Source organism: Ochotona curzoniae, unplaced genomic scaffold (genome assembly GCF_017591425.1).
Source record: "Ochotona curzoniae isolate NIBS_2020 unplaced genomic scaffold, NIBS_Ocur_1.0 contig_2692, whole genome shotgun sequence".
Classification (NCBI taxonomy): Eukaryota; Metazoa; Chordata; class Mammalia; order Lagomorpha; family Ochotonidae; genus Ochotona; species Ochotona curzoniae.
Window position 1 is genome coordinate 16411148 of NW_024465556.1, and position 26936 is coordinate 16438083.

Sequence of the window (26936 nt, forward strand, 5' to 3'; positions counted from 1 at the left end):
CCTTCCGGCCATGGGGCTGAAGAAACGATTCTGGGCTCCATCTGGTTAACAGAACTTTATTAAATCACACAAATTTTAGTGCAAAACAGACCACTCATTTAGGTTCATCTCAGCGCCTGCCCGGCTCACTGGCAGCCTGAGGAGCAGCAGAAGCCAGGAGGCCCCGCAGCTTGCCCCGCTCCAAGCGGCCAGCAGGTCAGGAGCTCGTCCTCTACACTGACTGGGGGAAACATAAATCAACATCCATGGGCGGGCAGGGGGGGAGGTACAGAGGCGGGGATGCAGTGGGCACCTGGGGGCATGGGCAAGGCTGGCCACAGAGCTAGCAGCGTAGTCAGGCGATTCCCCCGCCCATGACAGGAAAGCTAAAATCAGGGTAACTCGTGCGCCCAGAGCAGCCGGGCTGGCCACAGCAGCGCCTTCACCCTCAGGACCCTGCCTTTGTGGCGCTGTCTGCTAGCAGGAAGGAGACGGTTATTCCTTCCCACTCCCTCCCACCCAGGTTCGGCAAGGCCCCAGCCCAGGGACAGCTCTGATCCTGTCAAGGGGCTCTGGCGTGACCTTCTCCTCCTCTAGTAAGTCCACACGGAAGGCAGGTCCAACCTCTGGGGCGCGCACAACCCCCATGCGGAAGCTACGTTACAACAGGAGGGAGACTGGAGGAGCGGAGGGGGAGGGGGGTCCTATTTTATAACAAAGTCAACTAGGATGTGTTACCACAGCTTCTCTCTGCCAGAGGGACCAGGTACGTGGCCTAGTTCCACACATGACGTTTGCAGTGCTCCACAGCCTGGGGTGGGATGGGGGGAAGAAGGGAGTGGGCTTAGGTTTTAGACAACATCCTCCATCCCGCACCCAGCCCCTTCACGCACCAAACCTGGTCAGAACAGGTCCCATTATGGGCTGACTGGACAGCACATGCTGAACACCCAGAGAGGATGGTCATTAGAATGTTAGGGACCTGTAGGGTCCAAGCCCTGGGCAGCAGGTGCATGGCCCTCTGGTGGGAGCATGGGGTTCCACTCGCACTGCCAGGAGCGTATCTTCTCCCTAGGCCCTGGCCATGCTGGCAGCAGAAGCCAGTTCCACCACTGGCAGTGCAGTGGGCCTCTCTGCCCCTCCCTTCAACGGTGACACAACTGCTTGTGACCTGGCCACAGGACACCCCAGGGAGGAGGAAAAAGTGGCAAAGAGCAACATGATGTAACAGATCAGGCCACACCTAGACTCCTCCCACCCAAAGGAGCAGCACAGGTCATGGCCAATGCTGCATGGCTGGGCACCTGCAGCCCTGCCTGGTCAGGCCCCAGCAAGGGTGACTGTGCCTGTCAGGGTCGGGAGGGGGTGCAGGGGGACTTGTGCAACCCCTGCAGCAGCCATGTCACGAGGGAACCGAAAATGAGAAAGCAGAAGCAAAAAAACAAAAGATTTCCACCTTACTCCCTGAAGCAGGAGAGTTGGCCAGCCCTACCCCAGCAGGGGCTGAAGGCTCGCCATTCTGCTGAGAGGCAGGCAAGGGACAGAGTGGTCCCCCAGTACAGGAAGTCCCTCCTGAGAGGTGCCCTGGGGTCCACCAGTTACTCACGTTGCACTGGGCAGCTGTCTCCGAGTTCTGGCACCAGTAGCTGGGGCCCCAGACACACTTCTCAGTTCCCAAGACAGGCTTCCGGCCTGAAGGGCAGGCTCCAATTTTCTGCACAGTGAGAAGAGGGTCAGATGGAGAGCAGCCCTACTCAGCCCTTTCAAGATGAAAGCGCACACGTGGGAGGGACGCCGGCGAGGGCCTCAGGCTGCACGCTTGCTGGTCTGCCCAACTGCGGGCACATCGCCCACACACCATTTCAGGAGCACAAGCCTCAGAGGAGCTGCCCGGACGCTGTAGCCCCTGGAGGGCAGGGCAGCATAGAAATGCTTACCAGGCACACGAAGCCAGGGTCCATCACCTCCACCAAGATCTCTATCAGCACGGGTTCGTACTCAGCCACAAACTGGTCACACTGTCAAGCAAAGGGAACACAGGTCCAGGGGTGCCCAAGAGACGGCAAAGCTCTCCCTCTCACACCCTCCACTCTCCCTTCACGGCTCCTGTAAGCCAACACATCACCTCCTCACCCCTCAAGCCTCCGCACTCTGTGGCTGTGGGGGTCCCCTCCTCAAGCTGCCGGGGCGCCAGGCATACCTGCTTCTGGTAGGGCTCAGGCAGGAAGCTGCAGCCTTTCTCCAGGGCTGTCAGGATCTCCTGCTTGGTGCTGTTCTTTTCGAGGTTGTGCTCCAGGTAGCCGACCAGCTTCTTGCACACCTCACAGAAGCCGTCCTTCACTGGGCCCGTGCGCGCTGGAGCAGAGGGCACAGGGTTCAGCGCCAGCAGCCCTCCCCAGGACGGGGCCCAGCCTCCCCATCACCCCATGGCTCACCAGGCATGACGGGCAGTCTGGGTGGCGTGCTGCTGCTGGAGCAGATGCGGAGGAGGCTGCACACGACCTCGGGGCTCACCTCTTCCCGCAGCATGGACAGGATGGCACTGCCGTACGTGTCCACCACCTCCTGGCACTCCTGTGCGAGGGAGGTGGGCAGCTCCGAGCACACCTTGTCCAGACCGTGGATGATCTCCTCCTGAAGCACACGCAAGACAATGAGGGGGCAGGTAGCAGACAAGGACCCCCAAAAGCAGCCAGGAGCAAGAGTAGGGAACCCTGCCCACTCTATAGGGTGCCACGGCGGATGTGGCTATGCAACAACCTCCCGCCCACCACGAGGGTCTAGGGTGCAGGGGTGGGGGGCACAGGTGCCATACCTCGGTCTTGTTGTTGTCAATCAGGTCCATCACCTTCTGCACCACGAGCTCACAGGCCTTGCACAAGAGGTCAGAGCGCACCTGGACCGGTGCCTCCTGCGGGGAGACAGGGCACCTTCAGGCCAACACCTACACGCCTTGGCCCTGCTCCCTCACAGGACAGACAGGGCAGGGGCACAGCCTACTGAATGCAAAATGAGTGCAGCCTCGGCTTCCTCCCACCATCCACATTCAAGTTTCTGTTCTGACCTATCGTCCTCTGTCCTTACCCGCCCCCCTAGCCTAGGCTTGCTCCCCTACCTGAAGAAAGGAGCTGGGGCCCCCACTTCAGGATGCCCTGGGCTGTCAGCACTTGGGCCTGGGGGCGACTCCCTCACTGCCTGCAAGGATGGGTCTCGGCCCTGTGGTGCCAGCGCCATCTACCTCCAGGGTGCAGGAAGCACAGCTGACAGGCAGAGCACCGAGTATGCCTCCAGTGGAACTGTATTATGTCTACACAGCCGTGTGTGGTCAGAGTGAGTGCCAAAGTCTCCCTCCTTTGGCTTCCCTGAACCCACCGTCGAGGGCACACAGACACACACACGGGAGGAGACGATGGAACAGCTGGCATCGAAAGTGCCAGGGGACATTCTGGAAGCAACACACGTTGCTTGGGTCTCACAGAACTCTCACAGAACTTCTAGAAGGCCCTGGATGTGGCAAGTGTGCACCACACTGAGCACCACACACAAACAGGTGGAAGCATGGAGAGGTAGGCTCGTGACCCAGAGCAAGGCACACCCAGCACCCCAAGAACAGAGTTGGGGCAGCCCCTGGCTGAGGGCTGGAAGGTACAGGCCTTGTAAGAATGCCAACTCTAACTCACAACATCAGGCTGAAACCACAGCAGGGCAAGAAAACACACCTGTACCCTACGGGCATGCCGGGGCTTGTGAAGTCAGGGAAAAGGGGCATTTCCTGAAGCCCTTGGGCCAGGGGGCTGCATTAGTACAGGGGCCACCTAAACTGCACCTAGTGGTCCCAGACCTCGGTCTCTGCAGGAGCCAGGTGGGAACCACACAGGGCAGGACCCCCAGGACATGGCCCACGTGCGGCCGGGGACACCAGCTACCTTGACGGGCTCCACCAGCTCCAGGGCGGGGATGATGTTCTCAGCGGCCTTGGCGGGCACCAGGGCCTGCAGTGGCAGCTCCTTCACCTCGTCGCAGAAGCCAACCAGCCCACAGATCTCCTTGGGTTGCTGAAGAGAACACAGAACCAGCCGTCAGTCACGGGCCTGAGCCCACCGGCCCACAGCCCACTCTCTCCACGGGAAGGCTGCGCTGCCGGGAGCACCCTGGGCTCCTGCTCAGGGCCTGCTCCAGCCCCACCTCCACCAGACACCTGCAGCCAGGCCGAGATCCCAGGTTCCACCACAAAGGGTTCATGTTCACATGAGCTGGCTGCGGGGAGATGGGCACACGCAAAGCCCTGGAGACCGAAGGGCTTGGTGGTTCCCCTGCGGTCACAGCCAGGGCTGCCCGTGACACCCCTGCTTCTCCAAGGACATTCATCCTCTGGAGAGGCAAGTTCCAGTTTTGTTCTGGAAGGGGAATGGCCCAGCCCCGCACAAACGTAAAGCCAGACATGTTAGAAATAAAACCATACAGATCTTGCATGGCAGGAGCACTGAACGACGCCCGGGAGGGAACAGCTCCTTTAGAAACCACACTGCAGGCCCGGTGCGGGAGGTAGCTGAGCAGCTAAAGTCCTCGCCTTGCATGTGCCAGGATCCCATGAGTGCCAGTTTGTATCCCGACTGCCCCGCTTCCCATCTAACTCCCTGCCTGTGGCCTGGGAAAGCAGACAAGGATGGCCTAAAAAGCCTTGGGATCCTGCACCCACGTGGGACACCCGGAAGAAACTCCTGGCTCCAGATCAGCTCAGCTCCGGCCGTTGCAACTGCCTGGGGAGTGAACCAATGGATGAAAGATCTTCTCTGTTATATCTGACTTTCCAACAAAAATAATTTTTTTTTAAACTTTTTTAATTGGAAAAGGCAAATGTACAGACAGGAGGAAAGACAGAGGAAAATCTTCCGTACAATGGTTCACTCCCCAAGTGACCGCAATGGCTGGAGTTGAACCAATACAAAGCCAGGAGCCTCTTCCAGGTCTCCCACGCAGGTACAGGGTCCCAAGGCTTTGGGCCGTCCTCGACTGCTTTCCCAGGCCACAAGCTGGATGGGAAGCAGGGCTGCTGGGATTAGAAGTGATGACCATATGGGATCCCGGTGTGTGCAAAACAAGGTCTTAACCACTATGCTATTGCGCCAGGCCCAATAAATAAATCTTAAAAAACAAAAACCAAAAAAACCCCCACACTGCATGTCCACAACCAAGTGCCCCAAGTTCCCAACCCCCAAAATGAGTCACTTCCCTCCACCATCTGGACAGCAGACCACAGAGACCCAGCCAGCTCGGAGACCTCGACCGCTGCCCTACAGTAGCCAGGGTTAGACAAGTATACGCGCTTCACGCGCACCGTATACTCTGTACCTTTGCCTTCCATCACCAAAGCCATGGGAGCGAGATCACGGAAGATGGGCCCATTACAGGAGGAGAGCGGGGCCTTAGCTACGGTGCTCCCTGAGCTCATTAGCAGAGGGATCCAGCACTAGCTCAGAGTGGGCACCCTGAAATGTGAGCACAGCTCACAGACCCTGCTTTTGGCACATCTTACAAAGGGGAAGAAAGCGAGAACCAGGCTGAAGATGAAGCACAGGCTTTTCAAGGGGAAAAAAAGGTGCCAGGGCTTAGAAGGTGCACAGTCACTTTGATTTCAGGATTAGCTTTGTTCTAATTCCTCGAGGAGGCCAAGATGAAAAGTCACGTGTTTCCACCAAAGCCACGGCAAAACGCCTTCAAGCAAAGTCTATCACAGACTAGATGTGGCTTGGGATGCCTGCATCCCCTATCACGGACCCTGCGTTCTAACTGAGGCTGTGCTTCCCACTCAACTTCCTGCAAAGGCACACCCAGGGAGGGAGCAGATGGCTCCTGCTGGGACCTGCCCCTCACACAAAAGACCAGACCGAGTTCCAGGCTCCTGGCTTTGGCCAAGAGCAGCTTTCGTGCAAGTAAATCAGGGAATGGGCGATGCCTGCATGTCAGTCTTTCTCCTTTTGAAATAAATAAAAATTTAAAAAAACTGATCTCTAATCTCTGAGCTAGATGCCAATGTGGATATGGGGGCGAGATTCAGAGTGGCTCCCAACGTGCACTGGCTCAAGGCACTAACGGCCTATAGCACCCCATCACCTAGAGGGGCAAAAGCCACGACTGAGAGCCTGGTTCCCACTCGCTGGGCCCGACAGCCGGGGGAACAGCCGCTGGCTCTGCGCACATGACTCACTCATGCAGCGGAAGCACTAGACATGCAATGCCCATTCATGACATGACAGACACAAGGTATCTTGCCGGAAGCCAGGCCTCCCTTGAAGGAAGCTGGGACATTTCTGGGGAAACCCACAGCTCCCCAGCATCCCACTGGGGGTCAGCACATGGGGCCAGTGTGGCCATTCTGACTGGAGCCCAGGACACTGCTGGCCTTGTTTTCCGGCACCTACAGCGCATGCTCAGTCTCGGGGAAGGGCTATAGAAGCTGTGTCCAGCATACTCACAGAGAGGGACCCTGCCTTTTGCAATCATTCCTTGCATCTGTCAGAGCTGATCATGCCATACCAAAAAAAGAAAGCGCCAACTAGGAAAGCAGCCACCACTACAAGCAAATTCCCCATCACATACCTGATCCTGCTGTTGAACAAAAAAACGGGAAATCGGAGATGAAAATAAAGAGAAAGGAAAGGACACAACAGTTAAGAAAACTTAAAAACAACCATCAGTTAACCGGTGCAGGGAGGTCACAGGAAGTTTAAGGGCACAGGCAGGGGTCAAGCAGTCTCCTTTCTTCCTACCCTGTGGGCAGGAGGCTGTGAAAACCCTCAAGGGACCAGTCCCTGACCCAGCAGAGAAGGCGTTGCCAGCATACTCCGTCCTGCTTGGGCCCCACGATGACTCCAGAATTCCCCACCCGCAGGTCCCCATGGGAAGGCAGGGCTGCCACAGGAGGCACTGTGGTACCCCACACGCTCTCCATTGCCACAGCACTCAAAGCCCGGAACTACGGCTCAGCGGCTCCAGCTTCAGTTCTCCCTGCTGGGGGTGGGGGTTCCTGGTATGATACGGACACCCCCATTTGCTCTAAGGATGGTCACCCTCCTAAGGGCAAACCAAAACACATCACCATCCAGCCCCGGGCTGATGGGTTATGTCAGTAATTCCCACCCACGTAGCAGGTGACTGGAGCAGCCACTTCATTGTCTGAACCAGTGTATCTCACAGTCAGTATTTACATGTATGTGCCCCCAAATCCCCTGCCAAGTACCAAGCACCATGAAATGTTGCCTCAGTGACTGGTTACAAAACCCTGAATGATGTTTGCAATGAGAAATAATATTATCCGTATTTTCCAAACAATCCTATATGCTGTCAGAAAAATACTTCCATGAGCAATAAGGAAGCATTCCCCAAAGTCCCATCAGAGGCACGTCAGGGCCGTGCTGCTGTCAGCTGCCGTGGCACAGGAGGGCTGGGCAGCTAGCTCAGTGCCTAGGTGGACATCCGGGTGGTGCCAGTGGGACCACAGAGCCAGCACTGTAGGTTCTGCAGGCTGGAAGGTGACACTGTGTACAAAGTGGGTAGCTGAGTGTAACTTCCTAAGCCCTGCAGTAAGAACAAACTCCAGAGCTCAACCTAGCCAGAGACTGTGTGAGCCAGGACGACACAGCACAACCTCCTTCCCTCCAGGTGCAGGTCGTTCTAGGAGACCAGGAGCCTGTTCCCAGCGGAAGGACACCCACAGTCCACCCTGCTCTGCACAAGCCTGCTGCTGGGCCAGCCAGCTACCTTCCCCTCCTGCCGCAGCTAACAACCTGAGCTCCTCCCAGCGGGAGGCGCCAGGCACCAGGAACAGGAGCTTCAGGCTCAAGCAGCAGCCCCCGACACAGTGCACAAGGCTGACTCCTGAGGAAGCACTCCTCCCAGATTCAGGCTTGGTTACGCAGCAGACTATGTCCACGGGTTGCAGCGGGGAAAGCTGATGGTCAGCTCGCCACTGCACAGGCCAACGAGGCGACAGCATGTGGCCAGGGCCATCCTGGGGACCAGCTGCTTCCCTGTTAGGGGGAGGTACTGCCACTACAAGGGGATGGCCTGGTGGTGCGTCGGGGCCCCTCTCGGGACCCCAAGGTCACATTTTGGAATTCCTGGAAGCACAAAAATTCAAACAAGGACGCCCAAGGGGCCTTCCCGCCACCTACCATGTGCATCATCATCTGGACGGCAATCTGCGAGTACTGACTGATGTAGTTCTTGCACTGCAGGAAGAGAGACCGTCAGCACCTTGACTGTGACAGCGCACACTCCCCTCTCCAACTCCCCCACTCCAAGCCGGCCGGCCAGACACACACACACACACAGAGGCCAGCCAGTCCACTCCCAACACACACACCCCAAGCTAGACAGCTGGCCAGACACAAGCACACACACACATACACACCCAGTCTGGCCAGTCAGCACCAGGTGACTATCAAGTAATGGCCCTACACAGAGGTCTATAAATGACTGCTCCCGGAAAATTCTGCTAAGAAAAAAACAACAGTCTGGTGACTGCACATCTTAAGGGAAGCATGAGGGTCAGGTGTATGTATGCCAGGCCCCAGGAGCCCTTTTTCCCATTGCTTTCCTTCTGGCTCAAACACCCAGGGGCACAGAGCAGCTGCCAATCATTGCCCAGGAACCCAAGGTGAACAATCCCAAGGCCACTGACCCTGCTGGACTGGGTTCTCCAAGGAAACAGTCAAATTAAGCACTAAGGAGCCATAACTGCCAGCTTTCACCCACATCTCAGGGTTTGTGGCAGACCCACATGTCAACTTGGTGTGACAGAGCGCTTGGACGGTGAGGGAGCCAAGAACAGCCCTCAGAGAGGACGCAGCTGGGAAAGCGACTGCAACCGCCACGTGAAGACATCCCTATGATTTCCAGGTGGAAGCCCTGGCACCCACAGCAGCCTTATCCTCCTGGGCATCTCTCAGCCCAGCTCCCCACCCCCACCCTGAACCCGTCCAACAGGTTTTCCAGTGCTGATACTTTAGCCTGACACACCCACTTCCCAAATGTGACTAATAACAGGACAGACTCTTCAACCGGCACAATAGCCTCACAGCCCCACAGAGTAGGTGCCCAACCCCAAGGGTGAGGCAGGCCTCATCTGGGTGAGTCTTGTGCCAGCCCGTGCCCACTGAAGCAAGCTCAGCCCCTTCAGGGAACGCACACAGAAGCCTGAGCTTCCGAGACACCAACCAAGCCTTCAAAAGCAGGGCTATGTGTGGTTGTGGTGCTGCTTCTGACGCGTCTGGCTGACCCAGAAAGTCCTCTGTCATTCTGTCCCCTGTCCAGTTAGGCACAGGATGCTCAAGCCCCTCAGAAAGCAGGGGAAAAGGGGAACGGGTGCTTCATGAACTACCATTTTGGATGTGGCTGGAACCAGGTGGTAATGGGCCACCATTTTCTTGGTGGCCCCACTCCACACTTGTCTCCTGGGCCCAGAACATCCTCCAGGGCACACGGATGAGGCTCACCATGTCGGCAATGCCGGGCCCCAGGCGGTCACACTGCTCCTTGGCGTGCTCCACCAAGGCCTCGACGAAGGTGGAGTTGGTGCGCACAGCATTCTGGATGTCGGTCACCATCTGGACACAGTCCTGGCAGACGTCCCCGTCATCCTGCGGACAGTGGCGGTGGGCATAGCAACAGTGCGACAGAGGGGTTCCAGTTTCCCAGGAATGGTGCTTACCCACCCAAGGCCATAACACCTAGGGCCTTAACAAGCTCTAGAATCAATAGCTGGTTTGAATTAGTTGGGGATTTATGACAGCAATGGCATGGTGTTGCGTGGTGGGGGTCCCCTGCCCATCATAAACATCTTGTTCTTCTGAAACCACATAAATGACCATGCAAAGGCTGGCAGGGGAAGGCACCATCAGAACCACACATGCTGCCCTTTGGTGGCTCATCTCCAACCCAGGAGGCTGGGCCCCCTGCCTCACCTTTGGCTGCGGCTTGCTGCGGGGGCCGTCCTGAGGGTAGAGCAGCAGGGGGATATTGGCCATGAAGGGAGCCACCACCTCCGTCATGTCAAACCCTGGAATCTTATTGGACTCAAGCTGTCGGCGGTGGTTCAGCTCAGCCAGGTGCTTCTGCAGGGACTGGCAGAGGTTGAGAGCGGAGCACACCTCCCCAGGCCGGCTCTGGAAGAGGACAGAGGAGCAGCTGAAAGCCTCATCCCACCTGGGAGCACTAGACAGGCTGTGGGAGTATGCCCATCTCCCCAAACCTGGGACCAAAAAATGCAATGGCCTGCTGGCCAGATGCAGATGGCTCAGACTCCCTGAGCTCCTCCTACAGCCCGGGTGCCTGACTACCCAGCAGCCTCCAAACTTCCTATATGTCCCCCGTGCTCACCTGCAGCTGGGAGCAAGAGAACAGGCTAGAGGAGGCACAGTAGCTCAGAGCCACTGCCCAAGCCAGCAACTACAATGCACTGGCTCCCATCAGATGCCGGCTCCTAAGTACTCATCTCTTCCCATGCCTCACACGCACACTATGCCCACCAGACATCTGGAGTTACTCTCACCTCCATCCCACCCAATCTGCTAGCCTCCACCACCATCTTCCCAGAGAGGGGAGGCCCTGATGACATCCACTCATCTCACGACAGCCTCCTACACCCCCTGCCATCTGTAGCACTCGTCACTCCTTCCATCCTGCCCTCCCTGCTGCTCCAAGGACTTCCCACTGAACTCGGCCCAGCAGGCCTTGCACAGCATGACCCCAACTTCCCTCGCCAGGACCTTGGCCCTGTCTCAGGACGCCCCTGCTCTGCCACCCTCTTACTTTTGTCCCCACTCCCTTTCCAAACTCCAGAGCTAGCACTGGCTCCTGGCTGGAAACCCAGCCTCTGGCACATAGCTGGTATACAATATCCTTGTATGCTTGCTAAAATAAAAGCAAGTCAAGGTAAAGATGAGCCCACAAGCTCAGTCCCTGGGTTACTCCTTACTTCTACATTCACAGAGATGATATCACCTGCCTGCTCAAAGGGTCACCTGGATTAGTCCTGAGCTCGCCAACTGGCAACTCTCCACGGCATCCTGGCTCACACTCCTTCAGCATCACGTATGATCCCACCTGCTCCACCACCAGCCGCCATCACACAAGTTTCCAGCGTCAGGCCCTCCAGCCTGGGTTCTGGAAACAACCCCCCATGTACCATTTCTCCTTTAATGAGATCCAGGATTACGGGCAGATAGGAGTCCACAATCTCCTTGCACGAGGCAGATAGGTTGGGGTTCGAAAGCCAGTCGCAGGTCTTCTCCAGGTAGCCGAGGATCTCCTCCTGTGAGGGGAACAACAGAGGTTAAGGCCCAAGGGGGCTTCCTCCCTGCAGAAGGGTTCCAACCCAGACACCTTTAACTGCCCTCAGGAAAAGCAGGCCTACAAACAGCCAGGTCTTTGGGAGCAGGACTTTGGTAGAGAGAGTTGGTAATTACCCATGGCTGTCGACTCAACCACACAAGAGCAGGCCCAGACAGAAACCCAGAACAAAGACCCCGATCTCAAGTCCCACACAGGGCCTTCTAAGCAGAAAGCCAAACTGCACCTGGATGCTAATGGCATCCATACAAAATTCCAATAACCTTGGACCTTGAGCATGGAGCCAAGCAGTGAGCAAATACCAGTCTGTTTTGTACAGCCCAGTGTCAAAAACAGTGTACACCTTTTCAAAGTGCTGAACAGACAAAAGGAGCAATAAGGGTGTCCAACACAGGTCCTGCCATGCCATGGGTGCCCCTCCCTTGCCCTTTACAGACACCTGTCGCCCCTGGGCCCACCTAGACCCTTCGTCTTTGGAATGTGCCCACCAGCAGCCACTCACCTCGGTAGTGTTGTCCTTCAACATCTCGCCAGCCGCAGAGATCACATCTTTGCACAAGCGGCAGGGAAGGGATTTCTAGGTGGAAGGCACACGAGGGAGAGAGAGTGGTCACCACCACACAGCTCTGGAGCACCGTGGCTCCCTTCCTGTTCTACCCAGCAGGGGATGCAGTCACCATGCATCCCTGGCTGTGGCTTCCTGGCTCCCAGCCTCCATGAGAAGCCTCCCTGCCCACCAGGATACCATGGGGGAGAGAAGGAATGTGATTTACTGCAACACTCTGCTTCCTTAGCATTCGGCACTCTCGCTGGTGCCTCCCACACCCTCCTGAGTGCACGTGACACAGGTCAAGTCACATGAACACTCCCCAAAAACTTGAGGCGCAGTTACAGAGCATGGCTAGGGTGGGGCAGCCAGTGGTCTGCATGTCTGTTCATCCTACTGGTCCCATCAACCTTCCAGAAAGGCTGCGGCTGAAGCTGTAGCTGGACTCTCCAAGTGCTAAAAAGCCAACTTCCTGATAAGCCTGCGCGTCAGGGCCCCACTCAGCCCAGAGGCCAACAAACCCTGGCTGGGTTCACAGCATTTAGGAATGCACCTGATGTCAACTGGCTCTGGGCCCCTGGAGCAGGGCCCAAGGACCCAGCACAGCTCAGTGAGCATAAAGGAGCCTGTGAATGTTACCTGCATTTAGAGACACCAAGCCAACCAACCGCTGAGAGCCCTGGGACCCGGTCAGGCTGGCACAGCGTACCAGCTGGGCAACCCCGGACATCTTCCCACCAAGACCTCACCCCGCAAACACAGAAAGAGGAAGTGGTACTGAAATCGAGACCGCAGCCAAAGAGGAACCAAATCTGAAAGTTGTGGCCACAGTGGGGGGCTCCCAGTAAATAATTCAGAAATGATTTCTAACACAGCAATGGTACTGAGCTTTCCTCTTTTCAAACCGAGCTCTGAGACTTGTCCAGGGTCACTAAACTCCACTCATTAAACATGGCCAGGGCTGCACGACAGCTGGCTCCCCCGAGGGCCCATGTCCCTGAGGATGAGTCACAGCTTTCCTTCCCAATGTGGTCATGGATAGAAGTAACATTAGTCTCTAGGGTCTCAACCAATGGTTCTTCTGAGAGGGGTGAGGGGAGGAGGACAAAACATCAGCTCAGGGAAAGAGACCGGAGAAGGTCAGCACACACGCTTTAACGTCTGTGACCCAAGACAGGGCTGAGCTGTGTGCGCAATGCTGGCGGTGGCACTGCAGGCGGGGACCCCTTAGCCAGAGTGGGCAGCACAGCAGAGAGCCTGGGCCTCTCTGCCAGGAGACGAGATGACCTCAGGGGAGAGGACTCCTAGCCTGAGCAGGTAGAAGTGCAGGCAAGGATGCAGGGACACACCAGGAGCAAACCAAGCCAGGGCAGGACAAAGGGCCAGAACTAGAGAGGACATGAGGGGACGGGGTGCTGCAGCAAGGGCAGGTGCTCACCACGGTGGGCTTGCTCCACACGGTCTGCAGACAGTGCTTCACGGCGCCGCAGTCAGAGGCCGTTTTCAAGTTCTGGCACCACACCGCTGAGCCTCTCGTGCATTCTTTCAGGCCCAGGACCGGGCTGGCTAGACCTGGAGGGGAAAAAACCAGGGTGAGAACAGCCAGCTTCACCAGCCCGGGGTCAGGTGGTCCTGGCCACCTGCCTGGTTTCTCACTCTGGGATCTCACCAGCCTACGAAACACACTGCACACAGCTGACAGCCCTAAGCACTGCTAGGCCATCCCTGGCCACGGGGCTGCAAGGCATTCACCTTTCTAAGACACCAATAGAAAATGAGCTCCCAGCTGCTAGTTCACTCCCACAGCAGCCAGGACCAAAGCTAGAAGCTGAGGATTCAGCCCAGGTCTGGTTACGGGGCAGCAGGAACCCAGCCCTCACAGCTGCTTCCTGGGGTCTGCGACAGCATGAAGGCAGAGTCAGAAGCAGGAGTTGGGACGGGAACCCAGGCACTTCCTCACGGGTTGTGGACATCTCCACTGGAGCTGCATCACTCGGCCACGTGCCCTTCCCCAGCTGACTCACTGGCCAGTGCTAGCAAGTATCAGCTCTTCACAATCTTAAATATTCAGCCTCGCTTGCCCTCCCCCAAAATAAGATAGCTAAATAAACAAAGAAACAAACCTACTGTTAAAATGTTACAATTTTTCTGTGGGGCCAGAATTCTGATGGACACCAGCTATACCACTTCTTTTTTTTAAGTATTTATTTAGGGGTCAATGCGGTAACCTAGCAGCTAATATCCTTGCCTTCCATGCGCTGGGATCCTATATGGGCACTGGTTCGTGTCCCCCGCAGCCCAACTTCCCATCCGCCTCGCTGCTTGTGACCTGGGAAAACAGTCGAGGACGGCCCAAAGCCTTGGGACCCTACAACACCCACGTGGGAGACTCGGAAGAGGCTCTAGGCTCCTGGCTTCAGATCAGCTCAGCGCTGACTGTTGCAGTTGCTTGGAGTGACCCAGCAGATAGAAGATCTACCTCTCCGTCTCTTATCCTCTCCGTATAGTTGACTTTCCAATTTAAAAAAATCAAGAAAAAAAAAGGATTTTATTTTTTACTTGGAAAGGCAGATTTACATACAAAAGGAGAGACACAGAGAAAGATCTTCCATACAATGGTTCACTCCCGAAGTGGCGGCAATAGCCGGTGCCGAGCCAATCCAAAGCCAGGAGCCAGGAGCTTCTTCCGGGTCTCCCAAGCAGGTGCAGGGTCCTGAGGCTTTGGGCTGACCTCGACTGCTTTCTCAGGCCACAAGCAGAGTGCTGGATGAAAAGTGGGGCAGCCAGGATATGAACCAGTGCCTATATGGGATCCCGGTATATGTAAAACAAGGACTAGAGCCACTGGGCTACAGCACTGGGTCCCCAGCTATTCCACTTCTGATCCAGCTCCCTGCTAACACACTTGGGAAAGCAGTAGCAGATGGCCCAAGCTGCTGCTGGGAAGTGAACTAATAAATGGAAGATATCACTCTCTTTCACCTTTTTTTTTTAAAGATTTGTTTATTTTTATTACAAAGTCAGATACACAGAGAGGAGGAGAGACAGAGAGGAAGATCTTCCGTCTGATGATTCACTCCCCAAGTGAGCGCAACAGCCGATGCTATGCCGATCCAAAGCCAGGAGCCAGTTACTTTCTCCAGGTCTCCCATGCGGGTGCAGGGTCCCAAAGCCTTGGGCCGTACTCGACTGCTTTCCCGGACCACAGGCAGGGAGCTGGATGGGAAGTGGAGCTGCCAGGATTAGAACCGGCGCCCATATGGGATCCCGGCGCATTCAAAGCGAGGACTTTAGCTGCTAGGCCACGCCACGGGGCCGATTTTTACTTTCAAATTAGCAAATCTTAAAAAACTATAAATAAACCACTCTATGTAATGAAAGCAACCACAAAGGAGACTGATGATTTAAATACAGATTTTTTAACTTCTGTGGAATGAAAATCAGTGATGACGGCTCAAGTACTTGGAGTCCCTCCTACCCACTTGGGTAAATGAGTTTTCAGCTCCTAGTTTCAAACTGGCTCAGCCCCATGTGCTACAATGAATCAAGAATGAGATCTCTATATATATATAAACATATTGGGCTTTCAAATTAAATATCACCCCAAACCACTTTCTGGTAAGTTATTTCAACACATGGCCCCAGGAAAGCCCACCCTCCCACATCCTGCCCCCGAAGGCCAACTTCCTTCTCGAGGTAACCTAAACTCTAGGAAAAGTTCTTAGAAGGTGTGCCTGGCCCCGGGAGCCTTCTGATCAAGTGTGTTGCTGAACACATGAACACCACTCCAGGTGAACCAAGCACGACACTTGTGGCTCAAGGGCCCGCGTGAGGGCCAGCCTCACAGGCCTCACTCGGGCAGTCACAGACTTCAATTATACTTCCTTAGGAAATCAGTGACTGGTGTGCTGCCTTCTGGCCTCCAGGCCAAGAATAAACAGAAACATTCCAGAAGAAACTAACCTTGTTCTAAATCACCTGACAGGTACACTGAATCAGAAACAGGTCTCTGCCAGCCATGTGTGGCATAGCAAAATAAACCTCTACCCACTTGGCTGGCTCCTGCTATCGGCCCTGAGAGAGCAGCGAGAGATGGTCCCGGTGCTTGGGTCCGACTTGGAGGACGCTCCTTGCCATTTAGGGAGTGAACCAGCGGACGGAAGCCCCCTCACTTGCTCTCTCTCACTTCACTTTCCCACCCCGACATAACTCTTTTTTTGGAAAAGGCAGGTTTCCTTGGAACTTTACTTACTATACTGAGAATAACCACTGGAAGCTGGGTTTGCTGAGGAGGCAGACGTAGCGCTGGCAGCTAGGCTGAGAGGTAAAGAGAGCTCACAGGAGCCATGCCAGGTCAGGTGTTTTTGAGACTTCCTTGAGATGAGACTAAGCCCCAGCCTGGCACTGCTAAGGCCATTTACCACCATCTAATGCTTTTAGCAATTCATGGCACAGTGACCACAAAGCTAACCTGCCTCCAAGTCTAACTGGGACTTCCTGTCCAAATAACCGGGGGCAGATCTCTGCTCTCCAGATCTTGTCCTACACAGAAATAAATTGTTGTCAAGATCATATAATCACATGTATAAAGAAAGATGATGGGCCGGGTGCTGCCTGCATCCAGCATACCCTGCCCTTCATCTCCCTGCAACTCAAATGACTGGATGTCAAACCACGGCCTTAACTCTGTCCTAAGCTGGGCCCAGCTTAGCAGTGGTGGCCACTCCACCATGTTTCTAAAATGAACCTCTACACACCAAGTGCACGTGACACTAGCGCCCTACTGAAGACCAGCAGGTGCTGTCATGCACAGTAGTAGCCACTCGGGGGGCTTGCTCTGATGCACTCTGGCCAGGAACAGGTGCTGCACTGAGCACGGAGTCCAGGCTGTTCCATATGCTCGCTCTGCACGTATCAGGTTGTTGACCGGCAGCTCAGTCCGGATCCTGACCTGGGAGTGGCAGGAAAGCGACACAGGGGCACCAGAGCTTCCAAGAGCTGACTAAACTCTACATACACACAGATGCCACAATTGAGCTGCGTTCTGAAGCTCACCTGACTGGAGCTGCAAGCTGATTACCCAGCCCAGTGCAGGCCTCGTTGTTCGAAGCATTTCTAGAACCCAGGCTTCCTAAGAGTCGCCCCAGAACCTCTCATACCCCTCCTAAAAAGGGGAGGGCAACTCACCCAAGACAAGAGTCAGAAACCTCTCCCACCGTTCCCCTGCCTGCCCACTCTCCCTCCCACCGTTCCCCTGCCTGCCCACTCCGGCCCTGAAAATGGTGCAGGAGTGTCCGCCTCATATTTCAAATCAACGTTACCAAAAAAAGGAGGGGGGCAGGCAAGGAAGCATATGGCAACACGTTATTAGTCTGAGTGCTGGGGTGTAGTAGGACAATGGATTGGATATTTGTAAGATGACAACTGATGGAAGCTGTTATTGATATGTAAATTTGGGCGCCACTTGTTTGCTGTCCAGCAGCGATGGACATGCGTGTACCGATAGTCAATAGGCCAAGTTTATTAGTGGCATCGGGCTTTCATGGACTGAAGGTCACATAGAATAAGAGAGAGGGGGTTGAGGAATTAACATTATCAACAGGGAGCTGACTTGGGATTACAGGAGTTCCCATAAGCCTGTCTATAGAACCCATCAATTATTTATGCATCCTTGCCTGGCCAATCAATTGTTCCTCTGCACTAGGGGCGGATACTACTGGGCTAAACACCCGAGTCCACTGCCCCTGGACGACTCAGACCATGTGGCCTGCAAAATGTTCCCATTACCTTCCCGTAATTGTGCTTCTTAAGACAGGATTGTGTGAAAAACGCACAGGGAAGCGAAGAAAGCCTTCAGTGGTCCCCGGTATCTAGGAAGCTCTCATGACTGACTGCAGGGGGAAGACTGGAGAGGTGTTCTAGTCCCTGTATCTCAGCATGTACATGTTCTCCTATGCTAACTTTAAAATAAGAAAAAAGCCCTAAACTTCACAACCAGTCAGGGAACAGCAGCACCACAGTGTGGCTGAGACAGCCAGCCGCTCCCTGTACCTTTCCTCCCTTCCATCACAACAGCACTGGAGACCTTGAGCCAAACATGGAGTTGCCAAGGTTGGAGACCCCATTTCTTGGTCTCCCCCACAGCAGGGTCTGGTTGTGAGACCCTGCAGCCAACAGGGTGTAAGAAGCTATCAGCATGCCGTTTTTAAACTCAGATGTGAGAGTTGGTAAATGATATAGCATGCTAAGAGACTCCACCTGCAGTGCCAGCAGCCCATGTGGGTGCCAGCTGCTGTTCCAGCTGCTCCACTTCCAATCCAACCCCCTACTTATGGCCTAGGAAAGCAGCAGGAGATGGTTCCAGACCTTGGGTCCTCGCACCCATATATGCGAGACTCAAAAGAAGCTCTTGGATCCAGACCAGCTCACTCTGGCCATTGTGACCATTTGGAGAGTGAATGGAACATCACTTCTCCTCTCCTCTCGTTGCAGTATCTGTCTTTCAAACAAAAATAAATCTTTCTTTAAAATTTTAATTATTTCAAAAGCAGTTACAAAGAGATCTTCCATCCACTAGCTCTGGCCCGCAAATAGCCACAACAGCCCAAGGCTGGGTCAGCCTGAAGGCAGGAGCTTCTTCTGGATCTCCCACATGGATACAAAGTCCCAAGGACTTGGGGTGTCTTTCACTGCTTTCCAGACCATTAGCAGGAGCAGCCGGGACTCGAACTAGAGCCCATATGGGATGTGACACAGCAAGTTATCTGCTGTACTACAGTGCCGGACCCACCACCACAGATTTTCAAAAACCACTTCAGAATGAAGGACTTCCCTTCCTGGAATGCATACCCGATAACCAGTTTACCTCTCTAAGTGGCACAACGTGTGCGCCTCCTTTTAAACACTTCAGGTGGCCTATGTGAAACACCATGAGTTTTAAAAAAAAAAAAACACAGAAAACCCAGCTCCCAGTGCTGATATTCAGAGCACACATTCCACAGAGCAGTGGAACTGCTGCCTGGGTAATGTGTCACCATGGCAACGGGTGGGTTGCTAGGAGACTAAGAGACTCTACCCCCAGGAGGGGCAGTGGCAGCCTCCAGTGCCCAGCACTCAAGACATTTCTCGGAGGAATTCATGCACTAGCTTCCCCGAGAGCTGGTCACACGAGGCACTTAACACTAACCACTGGATAGAACTGCTGGCAGACAGCACTTGTCCCTCCTTCACCTGGCCCTGCTTTTGGAAAAAACCTGCCCAGCAGGGTAAGAGCATTGCCCATTCAATCATGTGCAACAGCCCATTGGCTAAGCTCCCCATATCGCCTGCCTAAGCCATCAGTGGCACTTAAGCTCTTCACCTCCGACCTGGATCAGCTGGTGCTGAGACAAAGGCACTTTCTTCTCGACTTCTCCTCTCCCACCACTGACCTCACTTTTTCCTTTTAAGCTGCTTCATTTCACAGCAGGAAATCTACCCACATGGGGACGGCAACAGCCTCCCCCAGGAAACTAGTTCACTCCCCCTAGAAGACTAGAGTAGTGGTCAGTTCATTAACAACCAAGAGACTGGAGGGGGAGAGTGCAGTCATCTTGGATGGTGCAAGAGTGATGTAATGAGAGCTGAATTTGGGAAACCCAGAGTGCTGGCATCCAGTCCCAACGCTGACAAAGCTCTCCTTCCAATATACTTGACACAACAGGTGAATCAACACAGCTAAGATCCCACTGGTTCACTCCCTGATTACCTGTAACAGGCTGGGCCAGAGCAAAACCAGGAGCTTCATTCCCAGACTCCCCCAGGGTTGGCAGGGACCTAACACTGAAGCCATCATCTGCTGTGCAAGGTGCATTTACAGGAAACTGTATCAGAAGCAGAGGGGCTGGACCTAAGTGGACACTCTGATCCCGGACGCAGGCATCCCAAGTTGTCCCCAAATCCCTCTCCACCACCCCTTGCTCTGGACAAAGCCCCTTGCTTATAGGTGTTAGACCAAATCACGCGGAGATACTACGCAGGAACTCGCTCTACCAGATCTGTAACTTTTCTGTAAAGCAGGTGTAACTAGTGCAAAATGACATCACTTCACCACTTTACTACTAACTGGCAAAATGAAAAGCATAAACAGCAATCACATGCTAACGAGGACAGGCAGTAACTGAAAATAGAACGTAAACTGCTACAATCATTTTGGAGAGCAATTCAGCAACTTGTCATGATAGTGAAAATCTGTATTTCACAACTCAGCAACTCTGCTCTGAGCGTATCCCTAGAGATGTGTCTCCACACAAGGAGACCAGCAGAGGAATTTCTATGGAAGCAATTTGTAGCAGAAAAGGAAGACTGAAATAATCTAAACGTCTACTGACAGAATGGAGAACAGGAAAGACTGTGGAATACTACACTGTAACGAAGATGAACGAAAACAGATCTATGCATTATGGCTAAACCTTACCAGAGAAACAAACAAACCCATGCACACAGTCAACACTTGTAAAATGTTGGAAGTATGCAGGCAATGCCATACATGTTAAAGGTCACTCTCAACTCATATAAGGACCTGCAGTTGGTGATGACACCAAGCCCAGTGAGATGACTGCTACAGAGGAAGGCCAAGGTGCTGGGTTTCAGTTCTGAACCTGGGTGCCTCAGGCATGGTGCTCATTCTAACTACGTTTCCCCTTTTCTGGAAGCCTAGAATGTTCCAGAAATAGATCAGTCAGCCTAATGGTTAAAGAGGAGGAGGTGGCACTGCAATGAGTCCTCTAGATGCTTCCAGCAGCAGTGGCTTCGCACTCGCTCCACAAGACCAGGGGAAAGCCAGGGCAGCAGCACCACCAGGTCGCCATGCCTACCCACTCCGCACGCCAGCCATCCTTGCATCTGCTTGGCTCTCAGCAGTTCACTGAGGAATGAACTTCCCCTGTCCCAGCACTAGCAGCAACACCTCTGAGACCAGTACTCATGTTGCCAGGAACGGCTACTCTGGCGCCAGGACTGACCCGGGAGCTAACAGACTGCCAACTCCCCATGTCTCCCCCACCCCCACCTGGGGACTTTCCTAATTCAGTAATGGTGCCCTCCGTGAATAACTCGATTAGATATCGGAGGTGGTGGGGCGGAAGGGTCACAAAATCAAGGAGGGGTGGTGACCATGCTGGTGGCACAGGTTGTTAAATACCGAAACAGTACTTAACTAAGCCCTTTCACATGTTAATTAGCCCAATCAGATAGGAACAAGATGAGAAAGTCATATGCCCAAGGTCACACAGCTCCTGTGGCAACCCTGAAGAGAACATATTTCTACTCCATGGACCTTCCCAGTCCTGATATAAAGAAATGAACATTTTTTTAAAAGGCAAAGTTAGAAGAAAACAGAGACCCTACATCTGCTGGTTCACTCCCCATTTGGCTATGAAAGCTGGAGTTGGGCTGATCCAAAGCCAGGAGTTTCCTCCGGTCTCCTGTGTGGGTACAGGGGCCCAAGGCCCTGGATCATGCTCTTCTGCTTTCCCAGGCCATCAGCAGGGAGCTGGATTGAAAAGTGGAGCAGCTGGGACATAAATCAGCATATGGAAATCATATGGTACCCCAAACAGAGGCTTAGCCTACTAATATGCCAGGGCCCCAAGAATTACAAATTCTTAAAGATCATTTCACAGGTCTTGGCTTTAACGTCATCTTCGTGGCTACCTCCATGCCATGCAAGCCAAGTGAAGGAAGAGGCCGATGTGCAGGCTGAAGCGCAAATGAAAACACGGCGGAGGTCCAAGGAAACGGCCACGGGGACAGGAGGAGAGACGCAGGAATGGCGCCGCACTGCTGCCTGCCCGCCACGGAGACTCTGGGCCGTCACTGCCCACGGATCACCAGGACGCCGGAGTCCCACCTTGCCAGCCCCAGAACCAGCTGCCCACTCTGCCCCAGGCATCTGACATGCAGACGGTATCTCCGATGCAGCCTAGCATAGCACACAGACATGTACTCTCAGCCGCTAAGCCAGAAAATTTAAAAAATAAAAAATAATTTCTTAGGACTTGATGGGTTTGGGGTCAGGTATTGTGGCATAGTGGACTGATCTATGACAACCAGAATTCCCTAAGAGTCCCTGCTGGTGCACTTAGAAAAGCATCAGTGATGTCCCAAGCACGCAGGCCCCTGTACCCTCAAAGGAGACACCGTACGGAGTTTCTGCTCCTGGCTTTGGCCTGGCTCAGCCCCACTGACAGTGGCCATTTGGGGAGTGACCTAGCAGAGACAAGTTATCTTTCTCCCTCCCAGTCACCCTGCTTTTCAAAAGACATGCACAAATCTTTAAGAGTTAAAATTTTTAAAAAGGAACTTCATGGGTTAAAAAAAAAGGGTAAGTTCCAACAGCTAAATTCTTCATCCCAATCTATTACAGTTCTACAGCAGCAAGCAGGATAACATCCCTGCCTCCCGCAGGGAACACCTAAGCTGGGCCAGAGTGCAAGCTTCGGGGCCTGGCAGGCTGTGCACCAGAATCCAGGCTAGAAGCCAGTCTGGCCTCAGGAGGCTGCCCAGTGCGTACCTGTGCCCACAGCCTGGAGAGCTTCCCAAGCAGGCCCAGAGGCACTGCCCCTGCCACCAACCGCCTCCCTGCCTCGTCCATCTGAGCTCCAGCCAGCTACTGGGACAGTCCAGTTACACAGGACAAAAGAAGACCAAGCTCTTCTTGTGATCTACAAACTGCCACACCAATAAAACACTCCAACTCTCACAGCAGGAATTCCAAGCATCAGTAGCACCTTCTGGGAATACAGATGGATTTACTAGGGATGAAAAACAAGGCTGAGCACAGCTCCTGGCAGGGAGACTTGGGAGTCCTGGCAGATATTCAGCAGGGGAGGGTACAAAGGAAGTTAAAGCAGTGACCCAATGCACACACGTTCCCGAGAGGGAACACCTGCCCTGATGCAGCGAGCCAACAACAGTGCTCTGCCTGGTACCAGGGGCGGCAGCAGGAGGGCGCCCAGCTTCCGGGAGCCCTGCCTAGGCGTTCACCTTCATGGGCCTCCTGCACAATCAGCCAGCACCTTGCCTTTGCCGCTCACTCCAGGTAACATCCTTCAGTGACCTATCTTACCTATGCTCATGTACACCAACTATGCCACTAAGTTTTTATAACACGTAGATGCACACATTTTTTGAAGGCAAATACAGAGGACAAGAAACAAATTCTGGGCCTGGCATCCCCAGCAAATGGCCTAGGATTTGCCAAAGTCACATCTGGTGACTCTGTAACCTCATCCTTTGAGGGTGGATCAGGGATCCCTGTTCATTCCTTCTCACCTTCTCAGGTTGGGGGGAAAAAAAAAGAGGACAGCTGGAGCAAGTAACTCAGCAGCGTGCAGGCACCAGTCCATCCACACAGGCCAAGTTCTGAGGGCCTCCCAGGGAGCAGACAATGGCTGCAGTCACCAGGGCCCAGAAGGGGGCAGGGACTGGCTTTTGGTGGCGTCCCTTTAGATGAAGGGGGATACCAACTCCTCAGCAGTGTCCAGAGATGCAAATCACCTACCGCAGAAAACAGACCACACAGAAGACTTCTGCAATGACATGTATGTTTCTGAAACTGCAGTTCACTTTTTACAAAAAACAAAACAAAACAACAACTGCTGCTTTCGGGCAGCATGCACCCTCAGTCTCCTACCGCTCACTCCCCTCTGCTGGCTCAACAGGTTGCTTCCCTCGGGACTCAATCTTAGAAATGTTAGGAGTAACACTTCCAAAAAAGCCACAGACAGGCCAGTGCTGTGAAGGCAAGCTGGCACTCAGCTTTCAGCACGACCTTGGCAGCCACTCCCAAGGCTGAACAGCAAGGTTAGACCAAGGCCACCATCAAGACCGACCTCAGATATTCCAGGAAGAAGGTTCCTCGATGGAACATTCTAGTAAAAGGCACTCCCATATATGCCAGAGGCGGATCTCACACTCCCAGAGAAACAAGGGAGAGTTTGGGTGCATCAGGCTTCTAGGGGACTCATGCAAGGTGACTCAAGCCAATGACAACTGCTGCCGCTTGCTGTCCCGGACAGACACTGCAGCGAAGAGCACTGATTCGCTCGGACAGTGGCAAGGCTGCAGCTGAGCGTTGGAGAAACACAGCTCCTCCAGTGACTAGAAACCAAAACCCTCATTCCATCAGCCAGATCACCTTTCCTAGCTGACAAACTGCAAATCTAAGAGCTTGACGTAAAAGTTAAGAAGGCTGCCCAACATTAACAAAACACCCTAGATCCAGTGCACCCGTAACAATGCCTCATTTCTTCTGCTGTTAGCTGGGTAGCCCCTTTAGTACTGTTCATTAAATTCGTGGGCATTTGGCACAGCAGCTGAGTTGCCACTTGAGGGACTTGTGGAGCTGCTGTCTGCAGGGCTGGCATCCTATATGGGCACTGAGTCGAGTCCCAGCTGTTCCACTCGAGGTCCAGCTCCCTGCTAATGCACCTGGGAAAGCAGCCAAGGATAGCCCAAATCCTTGGGCCACTGTACTCATGCAGGACTCAGAGGAAGCTCCTGGCTTCGGATCAGTTCAGCTCTGGCCACTGTGGCCATTTGGGAAGAGCTCCCCCTCCTTGCTTCTTCCTCTCTGTAACTGCCTTTCAAAGTAAAGTATCTTTTAAACAAAATCCACTTGAGACACCTGCATCCCCATATCAGAGTACCTGGGTTCAATTCCTGGCTTCTCTATCTCCAATTCCAGCTTCCTGCCAATGCACACCTCGCAGGTAGCTGAGGGCTCACATGGTTGGCCCCAGGCAGGCTCAAGGCAAACCTTGAGTCCCAGGCTTCCAGCTTAGACAACCTCAACTTAGCCAGCTGTTGGAGTGAGCTCTGGGATGGAAGGTCTCCCACCTCTGCCCTTCAAATACATCAATAATTGGAGTTGAGTGAAGTGGAAGTTACTCCCTAAACTACATACAATTGCAAAAAATCAGAAATTGAGGTTGGGGACGGGCCACCACACAGCTTCGGCCTTAAGGCAACGACTCCGCCTCGGGCCTTTCTCCTGGCGGCGTGGCCTAGCGGCCTTGCACGCCTGGGATCCCATATGGGCGCCAGTTCTAATGCCGGCAGCTCCACTTCCCATCCAGCTCCCTACTTGTGGCCTGGGAAAGCAGGCGAGTACGGCCCAAAGCTTTGACCCTGCACCCGTGTGGGAGACCTGGAAGTTCCTGGATCCTGGCTTTGGATCTGCATAGCATCGGCCATTGTGCTGAGTTGGGGAGTGAATCATCGGACGAAGATCTTCCTCTCTGTCTCTCCTCCTCTCTGTATATCTGACTTTCCAATAAATAAATAACTTTAAAAAAAAAAAAAGTGAAGGAAAAACAAAACAAAAAGCCAGGCAGTAAACACAGCAGGGGGGGAGCTGCCGGCAGGTCCCCAGGTGTTGTCCTAACTTGCAGTGATCTTCAACATCCTCCACTACCCCATCAGGATAAGTAAACAGGTGCGCTTCGGGCGTCGCTCCAAGGCCAAGGGCGGGGCAAAACCTTTCAAAGCAAAACAATGAAGCCAACCCCCCACCCCGCCGCCGCAAGCCCCCAGCCGGCAGTTTACTCCACAGACCACAGGAGCTTTAAGGCTGGGTGCGACCCATAGTTCCTTCAGCGGCTGCTAAAAGCAAAAGCACTTTCCCGAGGTAGGATCCAGAACACGCTAGCATAAACATCCCCACGGACGACCGGCGCGCCCTTCCGCCCGCTTCAACACCGATGCCAGTCAGGCGACAGCTTCCCGTCCTCCCCGGGAAGGGGCGCCCGCGCCTCGCTCAGCTCTGGAGCAACAACAGCTGCGGGCGGGGTCACCCCACAGCAGGAGGACCCGAGGGAAGGCCCCCGCAACGTCCACCCGCGCCCCGGAGCCGCCCACTCACGCTCCCACCCAGGACTCCGGCGGACGCCAAGGCTGTCCGCTCTCCCCGCCCGCCGCCCTCCTCACACACGCAGGTACCGGCCTTGCCCAGGCGCCTGCGCCGTGCGCGCCTCCTCGCCACCCCCGGCTACGGGGAGCTGCCCGGTAAGGCCCGGTCCAACAGGGCGCTGGGAGAGGGGCGGCGTGGGCAAGGGAACCTCTTTCTCCCAAGACCGGGGGTCCCCAGGCTCACCCGTGCCCAGGAGGCCGGCCAGGAAGACGAGAGCGTACATGGCAACACTCGACCCCGCAGTCTGCAATGCGGAGCGTCAGCTGATGCCCGAGGATATAAACCTGCGCTCTGCAGCGCGCCCCGCCTCCGGGCGCGCACTGCGCAGGCGCAGCCCCGCCCCGGCCTGACTCAGCGCGGCGCCCAGGGGGGCGGGGAGAGGCCGGGCGGCTTCAGCCCCTTCCGTTTCCTCTAGGGTTAGTCCCATCTCAGGCACCTACAGCTGGTCCAGGCGGTTACAGGGAGATTCGAACTCTCCACTTCACCTCGCCCGCACTCAAAGTCAGAAACCGCACAAATACACGGGGGCGTGACGCGGGGCCAGGGAAGCCACAGCCTGGGGGCCCGGGAGGGGGAGTGCGGCAAGGAGAAACCCACAGAACCCTGGAGAAGCACCTGCTGTACTTGGAGGCCGGGTGGCCAGAGGAAGCGGCGGAGGGAACACCCAGGCTGGAACGGGCACCCTGGGCACTGGCGCCTGCGGCCCAGAGATAAGCAGGGCCCAGGGTTCCCAGGCCTCAATGTGGCCGAGGCGCTTTTCCTCTGTGGGCCTCCCGGCTCCATTTTGGAAACTCCTTTCCCTTCAGTGTTCCCAAGTGTTAGCTTGTCTGCAGCGCTGTGGGCACCATCAGTTTCCTGAGAGTCTAGATCCCAGGACAGGACCCACACCACCCGCAGCTCAGGCAGACATGGCTTGTCTGGGGTGCTGGAATGGAAGCAAGGCCCTGGGGGAGCCCTGGCAGAAGGGGAAGCGGAGGCAGTACTGGAGAACCCAGCCAAGCTGGGGATGCGGAAGCCACCGTGCCCATCCAGCACCCAACCCTCCCCTCATGCCAGCTTAAGTAAGGAAACCACAGGCTGCGGGGCTGACATGACCATATCAAGCAC

The 26936-nt window shown here is 54.7% G+C and overlaps 1 protein-coding gene across 2 annotated transcripts; it reads right to left on the bottom strand.

The window, feature by feature from the left end:
- Nucleotides 1–40: 40 nt before the first annotated feature.
- Nucleotides 41–26115, bottom strand: LOC121153389 (prosaposin). Of its 2 annotated transcripts, XM_040975901.1 has the most exons (15): nt 26013–26115; nt 13317–13450; nt 11834–11908; nt 11168–11293; nt 9945–10145; nt 9477–9620; nt 8154–8210; nt 6580–6588; nt 3906–4034; nt 2795–2890; nt 2415–2613; nt 2180–2334; nt 1917–1997; nt 1586–1693; nt 41–790 (listed from the first exon to the last, which is right to left on the bottom strand). In XM_040975901.1, the coding sequence occupies exons 1-15, from the start codon at nt 26050–26052 to the stop codon at nt 755–757; spliced, it is 1590 nt and encodes a 529-aa protein (XP_040831835.1). In that variant the 5' UTR covers nt 26053–26115; the 3' UTR covers nt 41–754. The 2 variants fall into 2 exon arrangements, with proteins under 2 accessions (XP_040831835.1, XP_040831836.1); XM_040975902.1 differs by lacking the exon at nt 6580–6588.
- Nucleotides 26116–26936: the final 821 nt, after the last annotated feature.

Bases quoted from the DNA above. Each gene is read 5' to 3' on its own strand.
- LOC121153389 (XM_040975901.1), bottom strand. From the start codon at position 26,052: ATGTACGCTCTCGTCTTCCTGGCCGGCCTCCTGGGCACGG. The intron at 2,891-3,905 runs GTAGCTGGTGTC...GTCTCCCCGCAG, and splicing joins AGCTGGTGGAGCCCGTCAAG to GAGGCACCGGTCCAGGTGCG. The intron at 1,998-2,179 runs GTATGCCTGGCG...TTTGCTTGACAG, and splicing joins CTGAGCCCTACCAGAAGCAG to TGTGACCAGTTTGTGGCTGA.